Genomic DNA, 18,338 nt, shown 5'->3' with positions numbered 1-18,338 from the left:
ACAATCCCCTCCAAGAAGTTCGGTCACTCAAGCTTTTGGGTCTCACTATCTGCCATGATCTTTCCTGGGAAAACCACATTTCCAAGCTGGCCTCCAAAGCTAGTCGCCGACTGGGCATCCTCTGTCATGCGAAGTCCTTCCTTGGCACACCTGAGCTTGTCACCACATACAAGGCTTTCATCCACAGCTCAATGGAATATTGCTCTCCCCTCTGGGCTGGTGCTCTTGCCTCACACTTGGCTTGGCTTCACGCTGTTGAAACCAAAGCTTTCAGAATCATTGGAATCCCCCATGATGAAGCTGATTCTGAGGGCCTTTCACTTACTCACCACAGGCAGGTTGGTGGTCTTTCTGTCTTCTACCGACTCCTATCCGGCCTGGCTCCCCCAGCTCTCTCTGTGCTCTGTCCCCCAAATATTCCTGCAGGCCACACAAGATCTGCCAGCAAGCCTCTTCTGGTGAAATTGCCAAAATCAAGACTCTCTGCTCACCTTCACTCTTTCATTCTTCTTTACTCCCGCCTCTGGAACAAACTCCCTCACTCTCTTCAATCCCACTCCTCCCTCCAGGTCTTTAAAACAGCTGTTGACCACCATCTCTTATCTTCCCCCATCCAAAACCTTGATATTTTCTACCCCCGTTAATTCACCCCAGATCCACTTCTTTGAATTATCGACTTCAATCCTGGAAGTCCTAGCAGTGTAAATGTGTTTTATACCTCTCCAAACCCCCACCCCCTCCACCCCCCTTACCATGCCTACTCCCTCCAAGCCCTCTCCCTCCCACAGATCTCTTGATGTCCCTGTTCTCTGCTGTTGTACTTGTTTGCTTCCCTCTCTCCCATCTTGTCTGCCGCTCCCTTTATTGTATGGTTTTTGTGGGTTTTTTATTATTATTATTATTTTATTTTTTTTGTGATTGATGTTCGCTCTTACACGAGCCTCGATGTTGTATACAAAAAAAAAATTGCTTCAAAATCTTTTAATATCAGCTTTCAAGCTGATATGGCTACCAAACCATGTGACATATGACGTCAAAGATGTAAACTCTGCATGTATGTATGCATTTGGGATCACGTTTGTGAAGTTCTGTGCTGATCGGATCAGGATAGTTTTTCTATCCAAGATGGCTTCCAAACCTTGTGACTTATGATGTCATAATTTTCAAACTATATGCAACAATCAGGTTCGTTGACATTTGTGAAGTTTCGCATCAATAGAGTAAGCAGTTTCTGAGATATAATTATTTAATATTTTCCTCCAATCCAATATGGATGGCACACCATGTGACCGATGACGTTTTTGTGATCATCTTTTAATCACCATGTCTAGTCGATGACACACGTAAAGTTTTGAGTTGATCGCTTTGGTGGTTTGGAAGATGTTTTATTTTATTTTATTTTTTGTAAGGTTTTTGGTTAAATCCAATGTGGCTGCTAAACCTTGTGACCTATTGTTACGTGTTCCCTCCCCAAACCCCGGTTATGGTGCACCTCAGTCTCAAGGTGGAACACGGCAGAAAGACTTGTTATTTTGAATGTTCTAATAACCATGGTAAAACCACACCAATGCAATTGTAGAACAAAACAAGTAATTGTATTAATAACTCTCACACACGCAATAATAACACTCTTAAAGAAAGTAGATTGAAAATGTCACTTGCATCAAACGAACAATACATTTGATGGTACCATCATTCCCCAATGCTCTCAAAGCAATAAGCCAACCGTGAGTGGACTGTAACATTCCCCAAAGTCCGTGCAGAACGGCAAAAAAACAGGCAGGTATTGGCACGGCTGTGGATGAGGAGTTACGAGGTGAAAGGTCGATATGGGAATTGAGCCGATATGGAAACCAACGGCAATCCACACTCTGAGGTCGATATGGGAATCCCAATGACAAAACAAGATGCACCAAGCTGACAGCCTCTTCGAGGACAAAATGGCGTATCGGCCTGTAATGGAGGTGCTGGCTCCCTTCCAGAATGACTCACACTTGGTGATAAAACCTAAGACGCAGGTTTAATTGCACTCGCAATATATGCCTGTCGCGGGCAATCCCTTTCCCGGGAAGCCTCAACTCATTCGCGACCTATATCAAAAAGTCCGCTCACCGCCCCGATGCGACTACAATGGCTGTATCTCTCCTCCTCTCTCCCTGCCAATCCTCCTCTCTCTTCTCTTCTCGTTCCTTTGCCGCGTCTTCCTTTTCCCTTCACAAACATTTATTTTCCTTTTTACTGAAGTCATCTTCATATCACACAAAAATCTTAACAACAATATTACCTGAAACTAAAAATCCTAACGGTATATAATAACAACAAAGGTGGAAGTGACGGATCCGTAACACTATGATGTCATAAATTTAATATTTCAATGCAAATGGGTCATTGATCATGTGCATGCAATATCAGATGTTTAGGATAAGGCATTCAATTAAAACATTTAGGGCTGGTATACCACTTCACTGATGATGTCATCATTATCCTGACAAATGATGGCCATTCTAGTTCATGATCATGTAACAAATGATGGCTTTTGTTCCCCATTGGGAGTACGTGACAATGTGCTAAGTTTCAAATTGTTCCAATCAGCGGTTTCCGAGAGTGTTTTTATTGTTATTTGAGTTTAATCCAAGATGGCTGCCATATCACATGACGTATTACATCACAATTATCATAAAAAAACATGATACATGGGTGTCGATCCAACCCTCAAAGTTTCGTCTCAATCGGACAAGTGGTTGCTGAGGAAAAACAAGGTTTAGCCTGCACGGCCGGACAACCCAAAAACATGCCTCGGGCCACCATCAGGGGGTGAAGGCATAAAAATTACGTATAATTTTGAAACTGTGAACTGAACCCATTTAAAGAAGGGATAGCTGTATATGACTATTGTTCAGGTGAGATGTTGATTGTAAAAGTTGGATAAAGTAAACAAAAATTGATGAGTAAATGATTGTTATAGTTCATTTTATAACCCATAGAAAGATCGTGAGTGTTATGGCAAGATGTGGTTATGGATTCATCTCGGTGGATTGAACAGTTTCTCGTTCGTTCTCGATATAAAACCATCTTGCACCAATGAGTGGTTTCTGAGAGGGAGGGACTTTTGAGAATTTTGAGAATGAACGTGAATTACAGAAGTCCAAACACAGAGCTCAGTGGAAACAAGAGCCAGTCACCATTTGTGTTGCTGTGTAGTGTAGAGTATAATAGAATAGAGTAGCGGAGAGTATAGCGGAGTCGAGTCGAGTAAATCAGGGTGCAGCATAGTGCCAAGCAGTGCAGGCGGGTTTACGTGTTGCTTGTATTTTATCTTTGTAATAAACTCAAGTTTGGACTTCACCAGTCAGACAAATGGACGTCAATCAAGAAACCATGGGTTTTGTGACACAGTGAAAAAACACATTATTATTTTTTATGAATGTTCATGTAACTGTTCAGTTGATCAAGTGTTGCTATAAATTAAAATCCCAGGTATGTTATCCTGCTTTACATGTACGTGTGTGATGCAAGGTAAATGGAAGAAATGCAAATGGAAGAATAAATCTTTATACTCGTATCTATACTTTGCCAAAGCTTTGAGCCTTCATTTGTTTTTTTTTGTTTTTTTTGTTGTTTTTTTTGTTTCATTTGTCCTCATTTAAGGATGTTTTTCTTTTCAGATTTGATTGTGAAAGTGAAGGTGGAATCTGACTTTGAGGATGATCCAACGTCTGAAGAGAAAGGTCTGAATCATCACCATATTTGTTTTTGAGATGGTCAGGGTGAATTTACAGAGTTTGCTTCTGTTTCCACCTTGTTCACACAGTGCAGCCTCCCCTACCTCTCATTCTTCCCCACATCCCCTACTCTTCTCTACTTTGTCCCTAACCCTGCTGTTCATGTGTGTTCCCCTTTATTTTTACTCTTCCTTTTGTTCTGTTGCGTCCTAATCCGTTCTATGTTCTCGCTCTTCCACGAGCACTTTATTGATTTATTGACAAAAAAAAAACATTCTACTTTATTGATAAAAAAGAAAAAAAACATGTATGTACTGAAATGTTATTTTCAGTTGTGGCCAATTTCAGCAGTTAGATGAGAAATAAATTGGTAAAAATATTCGGCTCAACCACATTGTCATTCACTATCGACATTCCCATTCTACAACATAAAATAAGGACAAAAGAGGTATTGTAATTGCATGTTGTCATACGTATGGGGATTTCAGGGTTTCACGACGAATAAAAAAAAACGTACGGTAATGATTTAATAAAAAATAAATCACGGAATGAAAATTAAATGTTGAGGTAAAACGAATGTCTACTTTAAGGGACCCTACGCACGCACGCACGCACGCATGCACGCACACACACACACACACACACACACACGGAAACGTAACAAAATAAAATCCCCCTTGGCCGGCACTTGGCTTTGGCTCAAAATGGGTCCTTTTTAGAGTTTTGTGTCGGTCTCAGAGCCTCCCGCGCCGGAGCACACAAGATGGCGACAGCCCGAAAACGCCGCTCGTTTTTCGGTTCTACGGGCGTGAGATGAGTCCCGAAGACGGCCTTTTTTATATGTCCTCCACCGTCTGGGGACGCACAACGGGGCGGACCTCCAGCTCCTTGGTGAGTCCTCTAGTAAAACGCCACCTGATCACTGTATAACATCGCTCTCCTCAAAAGCGCACAAAATGGCCAGCTTCTTCTCCAACAAGATGAACCAAGCGCACTCCTCTTCTTCAGCTGCGAGAGCCAATAGTGAAGCTTCTTTGGGACGTGGCCTGCCAGCCTTCTTCTCCACTCACTGATCGCTCCGCCTCTCCTGGGCGGGTCTTTTGCCGTGTATGTCCATAGGGCGGCTTAGCTTGGCCGGAATCACATCGCCGGACCCTGCTTTGCTTTTGCCGGCGGGTGTTATAATTTAGGGGTTGGCCACAGATGGAAGGCACGCACTGGGGAAAATTAACCTTAAACCATATTACAAATTAACATGACATCATCCCCATATGATGCACATTTAAACAACCTCAAGGTACATTTTTTCCTACTTATGTACATCAAAATGCTCCGACATGTCACAATGTCACATGGCCCATGCTATTTTTAACACAATTCTACCTTTCTTACAGTATTATTTTACCTTCCCCCATAAACGTAACAATATTAAGTACGTCTTATCGAAGCATTGTCGAACTTTGTAAGGTCCGTTATTTGGCTGTTGCAAGAGTTTCCAGACAGCATCATGCCTTATGAATAATTGGGTGCATGTATAAAGCGATTGGGGAATAAAAACTAGCCACAATGAAGGTGCACCATGTGTCTGTGTCGATCGGTGGATCTGCATAGCTGAACAAAGTTGACTGGCATAGTTGGTACCATCCTGCAGGGTGTCATCGGATACTAATAATTCTCCTGGGAAACTGAGTGGTGCAATTCACATCAGCTCCTCAGTGGAACACCCATAGTTTGTCTTTTAGAGAAGCTCGCATACCAAGCAGAACCATAGGTACGACGTCCGTCCATTGAGTGGAGTTGCTGTACGCTATATATGTGCATGAGAGTAATGGAGTATAACAGAAATTTAAAGACTGTTTCCATGAATAACGCAAAAAGTGTGAAAAGTATTTTTCCCACCTTTTTGCTGGACACTCTCTTGTTAAATCTCATGACAGCGACTATAATCCATGAGCCGACGAAGAGAATAAGTCTGATTTTATTGTACGAGTGAATGCGAGGTTTGGTAACACCTGCAAAAGTAGGCGTAAAAGGATGATGATCAAAAGTGCCCCCTTGTTGTTGTTATTGTTATGTTGATTGGGTAGGGGCATATATAGATTTAGGTGGATCTGCATAGGTACTCCGATGTCTCGAAGAGGAAGAGCCATCTCGATGTACAGTAAGTCAGGGACCTGTCTAGGCCGGTTTGTCGGATTATGGTGTATCTTCGTCCCCATTACGAGGAATGGGGCATCTTAAGTAGTTCTAGGGTTTATGCTAATTCCCCGGTGTGTCCTCCCCTCTGTGGTCATTCCAGTGTCCCTTATGGCAACACATCATATACATTAGCTAGGCCCATTAGCGCATAGACACTAATTAACTTCCCCCCTCACAATGACTGACCGGAAAAACAGACCGGAAGCGGCTGCGCTCAACGCCGGCAAGAGCAGCAAACATCAAACAGGCAGGCCGAGAGCCACGCCCAGGAGAACTCGTGATTGACAGGGGGGAGGGGCGAGCAACAACCCGAGCACCGATTGGAGAGTGGGGAAGATGAAGGACGTGCCACACTGATTGGCCACCGACAATGACGTGCCACACGATGACGTAACACCAAAGACGTGAGACACTCGATCAATCACTGCGGAGGGCGCAAAACATTACCAACAAGCGACACGCTCATAGGAGGAGAAGCGCCGGCGACATGAGGAAGGCGCGAAAGGTCACAAGGAAATGACGCGCTGGTTGGAGGGGAGGAGAGCTGACATCACGGGACAGGCAGTAAAACCACTCGCTGGTCAATTTCCTTCTTCTCGTTCTTGGACTCATCCTGCCCGGACCTCTCGCCCCTTCTCTCTCGTTTGGACCTCTTCCCTTCTTGCCTTTTCGTTCTGTTTGGACTTTTGCTTGGTGGACGTTGGAGAGACGGTGGAGTGCCGACGATCATCCTCCCTGGTTATTCATCGCGCGGGGACGCGAGGTTTGCCGCGCACCGGCGGACATTGGCCCGGCAGCGCGCGAGCGAGAGGTGTCATCGAGGCCTGGTTGCGCCGGCGGCCGAACGGTTCCCGAACATTGGAAGCTGATGAGTGATTATTCCTGACGGATGCTACATCATCCAGACAGATAAGACGCACCACACAACGTTTGCTTTATTTCATTCTTCCTGTGTTGTGTCGTTGAAGTCCGTGTGGGAGTGCTCCATTAGAGGCGTTTAGTTATTACCGTCGCGTTCTTTGTTCTCGGAGTCCGGCAATAAAGCCGCATTTACTTTTTGTACATTAACTCTGTTTTTGGTTTGATTTATTGATTTTCAGGTTGGAGACGCCTGCGCGTGTGAAGGTAAGCCGGCATTCTCCCCCAAACCCCCTGCTCGCGTATGATCCGCCATTGAATTGGATAACGCCTCATTAAGCTCGATTGCTATCCGTGGACGCTCTGCCTTAATAGAGTCGTGCACACAACATTATTGTTATATAGCTCCAGACAGTACATTCAAACAAGCCCGAGGCATGGAGACGGCCGATCGATCTTGCAGGAGCAACCCAGAGATCCCCCACATTCAGGATGGTGTACCCCCGCCTTTACGAGGCAGAGCCAAGACAGAGTTACAGAGAGAAAAGAGGGAAAGGTCTGGTTCATGGGGAACGATTGACACTCTGACCATGAGGGCGCTGCCCTGACGGGGGCCCCTTGTTTAAACAGGCCATGGCAAATGTTTGAGAATTAATTTTTTCGCAATGGAGCGTATTGACGCGGAGATAATCCCAGGGCACTAATTAAGAGTTCACAGAATAATTTTTACAAAGCAATGGAATGCACCCAGCTGATCCGCATCAGCGAGAACACCTAATTGCCATTTAATCATCTACTTCCTCTATTTCCAGATCACCCTGCCTTTTCAGATTCATGAGGGGGTTTTTTTTTTCCATTAACCCCCTCCTTTGTGGACCTCCTTTGTGAAGTAGGAAAATGTGTTTTTCTGTTGGAGACCATGTGCATTTCTCCCCACTACGTAGAATGATTGTTTTGGTTTAGATTTGCCTGTTTATCCCTTCCTTTATTGTAATGAACTGTTGTCACATGGTTTGCAGGTGAAGCTCAAGTGGTGAAGTCAGAAACTTTCCAAAACAACCTTCTTCAGACTTACCAGGATGCTTTGAGCAATGATCATGTGAAGCAGGAATTGTGTGATTCTCCACACATAGAGCCAAGGAAATCTGCTCAGCTGCTCGAAGGTAAGCTGGACTCTCAATAGATCACATCACATTGTGTTTACTTGTTTCGTTCATTCTTTCATAACGTATAATTTTGTTTTAAACCTTGCAGAATAGATTCATTTAAATTGTTTTCACTCAAATGGCTTGTTTATGTGAATGAGAGAGGGATACCTGTTTCATTTGAAATACATGTTGCACATGAAATACACATATTCAAGATCGTTGCATCATATCGGACTAGTCGATCACAACCATTACAAAATCCTGTGATGTCGCTCCGCAGCGATACAATCACCTATGCCAACTTTGGATAATTTCCTGTATAAAGGAGTTCAACAACTCAGCTGTGTGACAATCTTGAACACATCTACTATCTCCTCATCTATCTATAATTCCAGTAATCTCTGTATGTCTGTATGTCTGTGACCGCTGTTTCTCGACAACCACGGGTCCGATATACTTTAAACTTGCCAGGTATATTGCTGGGGACCTGAGGATGTGCCTTTTCAAGGTTTCATATTAATCGGAGAAGTAGTTACCGAGCTATGTCCAAAAAACGATTCAACCAATCAGAGAGCAGCGAGCTATCACGTGTGCCGAACGTGGCGAACAGACTCTGCCTCGGACGGCACATTTGAGAGCGTATTCATTTATTTCACGTTGGCAAACTATGTTGCCGTTAAACTATGTTTTAAAACTAATTAAAACTAATTTGCGATTCATCGTAACTGCGATTTGTCTTTACCAAACTCCGCAAGCCGTTCGCTTTGGACCAAACCATTTCATGTAAATAGAGGGGGGGGATATAATTTTAGATATATATATAGTACGGGCATGCCCTAGTTCCTTTAATGCTTGCATTAAGCCTGAGCCATTTCCTTTACCATCTGAGATCGTTTGTAGGATCAGAAGTGAAACTGCTCACCATTTATTTGAGAATGTCCCTTATTCTCTGTGATCTTGTGGTTGTGTTGTTTTGACTTATTGGTAGCTGCTATCATAGTTACCGCCACCTCTAATACCAAAGGTGGAAGGAAGGAAGTTATGTTTTCACCCCCCCCCCCCCCCCCCTCCCCCTGTCTATTTGTCTTTAAGCAGGATATCTCGAATAGTCATGGACGGATTTTGACGAAATTTGGTGGACAGGTTGGATGTGTGCCAATAACGAATTGTTTAGATTTCATGAAGATCCGGATTCAGATTTGACAATTTTTTTTATTGATTCTTCATGATTGAGATATAGGGCCAAAAAAAAATATATATAGCACGATATTTGAAGAAGGTATGGATGGGTTATGACAAAAGTTGTTGGATGTGTTGGGGTTGGTGGCAATAACAAGCCGATTAGATTTTGGTTAACGGCCTATCAGTGAGAGATCCGGCGTATCAGTGAGATACAAAACGTAAACCGTTCAGGCTGGCAGATGTATGATCTCTACCTAGTGCCATTATATTTCAGCTTGTGTTGTGTATCCCACCGTTCAAGTTCCTGATCAGATCGATATCTAATGTCCCCATCTCTCCTATTGATGACTAGTTTTCACAATAACAGCATTCTGGATTCCATTTTATTTACGATCACCGATTTATCCTCACTATTTTGACATACAACTATTATTACCATTTCACAGACCATCTGGTAGGACTTATGACGATTCTTCTTCCTGTTGACAGAAAGACAATGGTTGTATCTTTCCGATGTTTTATTTGTTTGATTTGTATGCAAATTCAGTGCTCCTAGAAGAGCGAGAACGCTGAACAGATGATGCAACAGAACAAAAAGAGGAGTAGAATGAGGGGGGAAAACACCAAGAGCAGGGTTGCAGGATAAAATACAGGGATACCTGAACAAAAATAGGAAGTTAGGAGGTAAGATGCATCTCGCAGGATGCACGGGGTGTTCAATATGGACATAGAAGCAGATTCGCAAGGACGAAAAGTTAAAGATTTGGAAGAAGTTGGGGTTGAGGTAGAGGTGTTAATGGGGGTAGAAAAGATCATGTTATAGATGGTATATGATCTGAGATGGTGGTGAACAGCTGTCTTGAAGATCTGGATGGAATAATGAGATTGAAAAGAACTAGGGCATGCCCGTACTATATCTATATCTAAAATTATATCCCCCCCCTCTATTTACATGAAATGGTTTGGTCCAAAGCGAACGGCTTGCGAGTGGTGACAATCCCCCCCCTCTATTTACATGCAATGGTTTGGTCCAAAGCGAACGGCTTCCGGAGTTTGGTAAAGAAATCGCCATCGCGTGCACAAACGCGCAGGAAAGCGAATGAATCGCAAATTCGTTTTTATTAGTTGTAAAACATAGTTTAACGCCAACATAGTTTGCAAACGTGAAATAAATGAATACGCTCTCAAATGTGCCATCCGAGGCAGAGTGTGCCCGCCACGTTCGGCACACGCGATCGTTCGCTGCTCTCTGATTGGTTGAATCGTTTTTTGGACATAGCTCGGTAAGTAATTGTCCGATTAATATGAAACCTTGAAAAGGCACATCCTCGGGTCCCCAGCAATATACCTGGCAAGTTAAAAGTATATCGGACCCGTGGTTGTCGAGAAACAGCGGTCACAGACAAACAAACGTACAGACGTACAGACGTACAGACAGAGATTACTGGAATTATAGATAGATGTGGAAATTGATTCCACAGGTGTAAAAATAAAATAAATCAAAAAATTTTAAAGAGGAAAAAATTAGAAAATGAATGGAGGTGAGCAGTGATTCTGGATTTTCAGAGTTTTTGGTGGACCTCGTGTGCCCTGCAAAAGCCTGGAGGAGTGTGAGAAGCATAGAAAGCTCAGCGGGTAGAGGGCTGTAAAAAAAATGGAGAGAACACAGACCTGTCTGCGATGGGAAAGTGAAATGCCCATAGATTCTGGCTTCAATGAGTGAGACTCCAATTATAATCTTGAAGGCCTTTGATTCTGCTGTGTCAAGTTGAGCAAGGTGTGTGAGGCAGGAGAGCCAGCCCAGAGAGGAGAGCAGTACTCCAAACAGGCTGCAGATGTAGGCCTTGTAAATGGATAGGAGGAAGGACCAAGGAATGACTTCATACAATGGAGGATGCCCAGTCAGTAACAGGCTTTGGAGGAAAGATCATGACTGATGGCAAGACCCAAGAGTTTGAGTGAGTGACTGAACTTTCTCAAGACAATTGTTAAGAAATTGGATGGGAGGATTTGCCACATGGTCCTTTTGGAGAGAGTGTGACTTTGTTTGGATTGAAAGACTGGTTTGGATTTGTTTTGGAGAGTCTGGGCCCTGTGCTTTTTCTGGTCTTCATCAATGACCCATCTGACCCTCTTGAAAATCCTCTCTATCTCTGCTGCTGACTCCGCTCTCTGCCGCCCCATAAGGGGTGTTGCAAAATAAATGATACTTTTTCCCCAAAGATGAAATGAAGTTTCAATCAGATGAAAATCTAACCAAAGGCTTTATTTCATTCAAAAAAAAAAAAAACTCACGTTTAATACGTGTCAATATGTCCACCATTAGCTTCAGAAACCATTTGAAGTCGACTTTTAAAAGATTTCAGCAAAGACACGAACATTAGTCGCAAATATGACGGAGACAACACGCAGGCAATGTGCACGATACGTCATGATGACGCACGCGAAATTTGAATTAAAAAATCGCGGACATGTGGTCAATACAATCTGGGGGGAAAAAAGTATCGTTTATTTTGCAACACCCTATACAACATCCCTCAGATCGGCAGTCTACAGCCTCCTCGCTCTCTGCAGACCTGCGCAAAATCACAGACTGGTCAAACAAGTGGAACATGTCTTTCAATCCTGACAAATCCTCTCCGCCGACAAAGCCGACTCCTCTCCGGCCTAGCTCCCCCAGCTCTGTCTGTGCTCTGTCCGCCAAATATTCCTACAGGACGCACAAGATCTGCCAGCAACCCTCTTATGGTGAAACTGCCAAAATCAACACTCTCTGCTCACTGTCACTCTTTCATTCCTCTTTTCTCCCACCTCTGGAACAAACACCCTCACTCTCTTCACTCCCACTCCTCCCTCCAGGTCTTTACAACAGTTGTTCACCACCATCTCTTATCTTTCATCGATGCTATACATGTTATACATCTCTTATCTTCCCCCATCCAAAACATTGATCTTTTCCACCCCGGTTAATTCACCCCAGATCCACTATTTTGAAATACTGACTTCTTTCCTGGAAGTCCTAGCAGTGTCCATGTGTTTTATAACCCCCTTCCCATGCCCTCTCATCCCAAGCCCTCTCCCTCCCACAGATCTCCCGATGTCCCTGTTCTCTACTGTTGTACTTGTGTGCTTCCCTCTTTCTCCCCATCTTGTCTCCCACTCCCTTGGTCATATGTTTTTGTGTCATTTTGTTTTTATGTGATTAATGTTCGCTTACACGAGCCTTGATCTTGTACACAAAAAAAATAAGAAAAAATAAGACGTATTCCAAGTGTTTGACTCGGTTGTAATTTTGTCAAGGTCTGAAGAGAAGGATGAGGATGCTGCCTCCCTAACTGAGGGATTATTGGAGGGAAAGACTAATGGATGGATACAACACGATGTTGATTGAAGTCTGCTAACTGTCATAGGAAGCACAGAGAAACTGATATTGGTTGGACAAACTATTGATTGTTATACACAGCCAGAACGATGGAACAACCTTTGCGAAGGTATATTGTGTGTGCTGATTAACGGCTTGATTCATTTGGCCAGTTCCAAAATTCTTCCACATTTTAATCCTAACTGGACCCTCTCCCTCGAGTAGAGGACAGAAATAAGGACAATGTTTAAACTTGTGAAATACCATACTTATCAGTTGGTGTGAATCATTGATGCATTTTGTGACTTGTCTTTACAGAGAAACAAATGAAACGGGATTCTTGTTCCAACTGTTCCCAATTGTTAAACATGCAAGTTTTCAACCATCACACGACACGGACTGATATTCAAGAAACTGACACCTTTAGCAGTGTGTCTTGTAAATGTTGCCTCAAGAATATTCAAGGAAGTCGGAGACTACTCAAGTGTTCTTTGTGTGACAAATCATTTACAACGTTCTCATCTTTAAAACGACATCAAACAATCCACACGAGCGAGAAGCCATTCAAGTGTTCTGTTTGCAGCAAGGAGTTTGCTCGATCGTCATATTTATACCTTCATCAAAGAACACACGTGGTTGAGAAGCCTTGCAAGTGTTCTGTATGTCCCAAAGCCTTCATTCAATCATCATATTTACACCTTCATCAACGAACGCACACAGGTGAAAAGCCTTTTAAGTGTTCTTTATGTCCCAAGGCCTTTATTCAATCATCATATTTGAGGAAACATCAAAGAATACACACAGGAGAGAAGCTACACAAGTGTTCTGTGTGTACTAAAGCCTTTATTCTATCATCATATTTGAAGAAACATCAAAGAATACATGCAGAAGAGAAGCCTTACAAGTGTTCTTTGTGTCCGAAAGCCTTTATTCTTGCATCATATTTAAGACATCATCAAAGAGCACATGCAGGAGAGAAGCCACACAAGTGTTCTTTGTGTCCCAAGGCCTTTATTCAATCATCACATTTACACATTCATCAAAGACAGCACACGGGAGAGAAGCCACACAAGTGTTCTTTGTGTCATAAAACCTTTATCCAATCAGCACATTTAAGGGATCATCAAAGAATACATGCAGGAGAGAAGCCACACCAGTGTTCTTTGTGTCTTAAAGCCTTTATTCTTTCATCATATTTAAGGAGACATCAAAGAATACATGCAGGAGAGAAGCCTTACAAGTGTACTTTATGTCCGAAAGCCTTTATTCGATCATCGCATTTAAGGAATCATCAAACAGTACACACGAGCGAAAGGCCACACAAGTGTTGTTTGTGTCCAAAAGCCTTTGCTCGATCATCACATTTAAGGAATCATCAAATAGTGCACACGAGAGAAAAGCCGCACAAGTGTTGTTTGTGTCCTAAAGCCTTTGCTCGATCATCACATTTAAGGAGGCATCAAAGAATACACACATCACAGATCCCTGCCTCACAATAAGACAGAGCTCCAGTCCCAAGCTCGAAGCTAAAAAGGTGTCGCCTGTTCCACAACCAACAACTACTAGGTTCCGTAGAAATCGAGGAAGATTAAATGAAGAGAGCTGGAGATCAGAGGAGAAGGAAATTATCCTCCAGTGCAAAGCGTACGCCAAGCATGAAGAATGGGGGATTAACGGTAAAGGAGAAAAATCATGGTCGAGTTGAAACAAACAAAGCTGGCAGTCAAGGTCAAAATAGTTCCATTAGGGAACTTCAATTCAGTAGCATCAATGAAGAAAAAATACTTCACTCAGGAAAGACTAAAATAAATAATAAATAAAGCAAGACAGCAAGCATTTGAAGACATGAATCAGATGATCCAATAAGGGATAATTAAAATGAAGAGGAAAAAAACTGGACAAAGAAAGAAAAATGGATCATATTGTGGGCAATGGAGTCTGCCAGACGAAAAGTCGTGAGAAAAGAGAGCGCAAAAACCTGGGAACAGATATTCCAATGAATGTGCCCTGATAAAGGTAATTTGAAATGAGCAACACCAAATTCAGGGAAAAACAATTTCATCTGTTAGAAAATATTCACAGAGGAGGAACAAAGAGATGAACAAACTGACGAGGCAATAAGAAATAATGGGTCGCCTATAGATTGCGCACTACCACAAACAACAAAATGGAATGAGGGGACATACATATGGGATGAGATTACCAGAGTACAAACTCCCAAAGAAAAGGAGTAACCGACAGAACTTACTGGTGTTAAGCAGGAAATGGAACAGGAAGAGAGGAGTTTTTTTTTTTTGTATACAAGATAGAGGCTCATGAAAGAGCTAACATTAGAACCACCTTTAGAGGCCATTTTCCCCCGCAGAGCGGGGGTTGGCCTTTTTCGGGCACCGTGGTCCCCTTTTTGAAGCAATGTTTTATGGCTGGATGCCCTTCCTGCCACCAACCCTGTTAGTCGCCTTTTGCGACATACAGGGAATTACCAGTGAACTGGTACTCAATTTGCCGACCTCGGATGGATGACAGGCTGAGTCAACCCCCCTGGCATTAATTCAGCGATCAACCGGGATTCGAACCCAGGATCCTAGGATCCCAAGCCGGCACCCTAACCGCTAAGCCAACACCAGGGGTCCTAACCTAACCAACTAACATTAATCACACAAAAAGTCAAACCGACACATAAAACACAAAATATGGGGAGCGGTAGACAAGATGAGGAGAGAGGGGGAAGGACACAAACACAACATTTGAGAGCAGCGACATCGAGAGAACTGTGGGAGGGAGAGGGCTTGGGGGGAGGTGGGAGAGGTATAAAACATATGGACACTGGAAGGACTTCCAGGAAAGAAGTTGGAATTTAAAAAAAGTGGATTTGGGGTGAATTAGCGGGGGTAGAAAAGATCAAGGTTTTGGATGGGGGAAGATAAGAGATGGTGGTGAATAGCTGTTTTAAAGACCTGGAGGGAGGAGTGGGATTGAAGGGAGTGGGGGAGTTTGTTCCAGAGGTGGGAGAAAAGAGAAATGAAAGAGTGAAGGTGAGCAGAGAGCCTAGATTTTGGCAGCTTAACCATAAGAGGGTTGCTGGCAGATCTTGTGCGACCTGTAGGAATATTTGGGGGACAGAGCACAGAGAGAGAGAGCTGGGGGAGCAAGGCCGGAGAAGAGTCGGTTAAGGAGAAGCAAATGGGATTAAAAGTTTAATTGTAATAACAGAGACAGAGATTGGACAACTGATTGGCGAATTGAATCGGAGAAACAAAATTGGAAACTCCACAACAGGATCAAAGATTGACAATAGCAAATGCTGTAGCAACACCTCTGGAGGAAGAACAACTCGATGTTGCAAACTCAGCTCAAATAGTATCTATGGAAACAAGACAAATAGGAGCAACAAAGACAGATCACAATCAGGAGGAGAATAATGGACAACAACAGAATGAAGAAGAGGAAGAGGAAGAGGAGATTGACACTGAACAACAGAGGCTTGAAGAGGAGTTGGCTAATAAAATAGAGTAAATCAGACTAATATCACCCAGGCAAAGACCGCAACTCCACCGAATAAAAAACAACTGAAGATACAGTTAAAGAGAACAAACCAAGCAGTCACTAAAATACTCCCCAAATCACCTAATCTGAGAAATTAATGATGTGTGTTTTGCAACAGCACTGTATGTCCAAGAGAAAATAAGCAAACAACGCAAAAAAATATATATCTGATAATCTGACCAGAAACAAAACACCACCATGGAAAAAGAGACTGGAGAAGCAGAGAGACCAACTGAGGAAGGAAACGGGGCAAATAGAACAATCCAAGAAGAGAAAGAAGTCTAAAGCTCAAGAAAAGAATCGGACAAATAAAATAGAAATACAACATCGAAAACAATGGGCTGGAACCATTAGCTGCCCATAATAAGCTCCAAATACAACAGATAGCAGGGAAAATAAAAACCTATGATGACGCCAACAGAAGAAAGCGAAATCTACACTTTGGAAGCAATCTGAAAATGTTCTACCTAGTACTTGTGAAACAAACAAAATGTGGCAACCCACCTCCTCTCCCCCTGAAAAAGAAAAATTCTGGAAAGGGATATACCAAGACGAAAGAGAACACACCAAGGGAGCAGATTGGATCTCAAACCTGGAAGGGAAGAAACAACATCTCGAGAAAATGACCCAGTAATTGGTGCAGAAAAGATAAGACAATTTGCAAAGATGGCAAACTTCAAAAGCCCTGTCCCAGATGGGATGCCAAACTTTTGGTTAAAGCAACTTTATGCTCTCCACCCTCACGATGATGAAGCATTTAACAAAATCATCAAAGGGGAACAGCCAATGGATCAGTGGTTCACAGATGGCAAAACTCTTCTAATCCCAAAATCGAATGAAACCCATCTACCCCACAAGTATAGACCAATAACATGCTTATAAGGCCCCCTTTACACAGCACGGAGATCGTTGGGTGACCATTGAGCGATCAAAAATTGGCCCGATTTCTCAACGATCTCCTAAGTCTCGAAAAAGCCGTTTCTGTGTAAATGTTCATTCATTGGAATCTCCTGCGATGTAGTCAACTCCGAGGGCCTTTCACTCACTCACCGCAGGCAGGTTGGTGGTCTTTCTGTCTTCTACCGACTTCTCTCCGGCCTTGCTCCCCCAGCTCTCTCTGTGCTCTGTCCCCCCAATATTCCTTCAGGTCGCACAAGATCTGCCTGCAACCCTCTTATGGTTAAACTGCCAAAGTCTAGGCTCTCTGCTCACCTTCACTCTTTCATTCCCCTTTTCTCCCGCCTCTGGAACAAACTCCCCCACTCCCTTCAATCCCACTCCTCCCTCCAGGTCTTTAAAACAGCTGTTCACCACCATCTCTTATCTTCCCCCATCGAAAACCTTGATCTTTTCTACCCCTGGTAATTCACCCCAGAGTCCTTGCAGTGTTCATATGTTTTATTCCTCTCCCACCTCCCCCCAAGTCCCCTCCCGATGTCCCTGCTCTCAAATGTTGTGTTTGTGTCCTTCCCCCTCTCTCCCCATCTTGTCTGCCGCTCCCCTTGTTTTTTGTGTTTTGTGTGTCGGTTTGTCTTTTTGTGTGATTAATGTTAGCTCTTTCACGAGCCTCGATCTTCTATACAACAACAACAAAAAAAAAAGAAGTGTTTGGGAGATCCTTGTGCGCACGTTGTGCGATCAAAAATTCAATTTTCCCCAATGCCGCACTTCTCATCACCACGGCAATCTCTCCCCAATCTCTCAACGAACGCTCAACAATCTCTCAAGCGGAAATTGATCGCCCAATGATCTCTCAGCAATCTCCGCCCCGGTCTTTCAATGAACTCTATTGGTCTTTCATCGAACGCTCAGCGATCCCTCACTGATCACTGCACATCGGATTTTTATGTGAAAAAATAAAAAATATTTTTTCACATAAAACCGCTTTTTTGTGCGCAAATTTTTTTTTTGCTATTTTCGGAGAAAAACAAATATTTCGCCCTTTTTCGGGAAAAATAAAATAAAATGCCCTTTTTGGTCGAAAATGTCTGGCAATGCTAAAAAAGATTAGGGAATTTTTCGAAATTTTTAACTGCGATCGAAATGTTTAACTGCGATCGAAATTTTTAACTGCGATCGATCTCAAAAACAAAACGTTGCGTCCACTTGCGTGCGTTGCGTCCCCAGCGTGTACAGCAGTGAGGCGGTGTACTACAGTGAGAGAGTGTACACAAAGTGTGAACAAGTCTCCTATCAAGATGAGTGCTGCTCTTCGTGACAAGTGGCTGAAGGAATTCAACGCTGGCGGCAATGGGGCCACCTTCAAGTACGTGTCGAGTGACACGGCTTTCTGTCGAGCTTGTGAAAAGACTTTCCGGGCGA

General features: G+C 43.2%; 1 protein-coding gene across 1 annotated transcript in view; it reads left to right on the top strand.

Annotated features, from left to right (window-relative positions):
- LOC137427487 (uncharacterized) overlaps positions 1–18,338 on the top strand; it is a 129,567-nt gene that overhangs the window by 18,507 nt on the left and 92,722 nt on the right. The window contains 2 exon segments of the mRNA XM_078778103.1: positions 3,666–3,728; positions 7,799–7,942. Coding sequence (XP_078634229.1) covers positions 3,666–3,728; positions 7,799–7,942 — 207 coding nt within the window.

This window comes from Myxine glutinosa, chromosome 5 (genome assembly GCF_964187855.1).
Source record: "Myxine glutinosa chromosome 5, kmMyxGlut1.1, whole genome shotgun sequence".
NCBI lineage: Eukaryota > Metazoa > Chordata > Myxini > Myxiniformes > Myxinidae > Myxine > Myxine glutinosa.
Note: the sequence above shows the minus strand (reverse complement) of the source record. Positions and strands in the feature narration are given on the sequence as shown.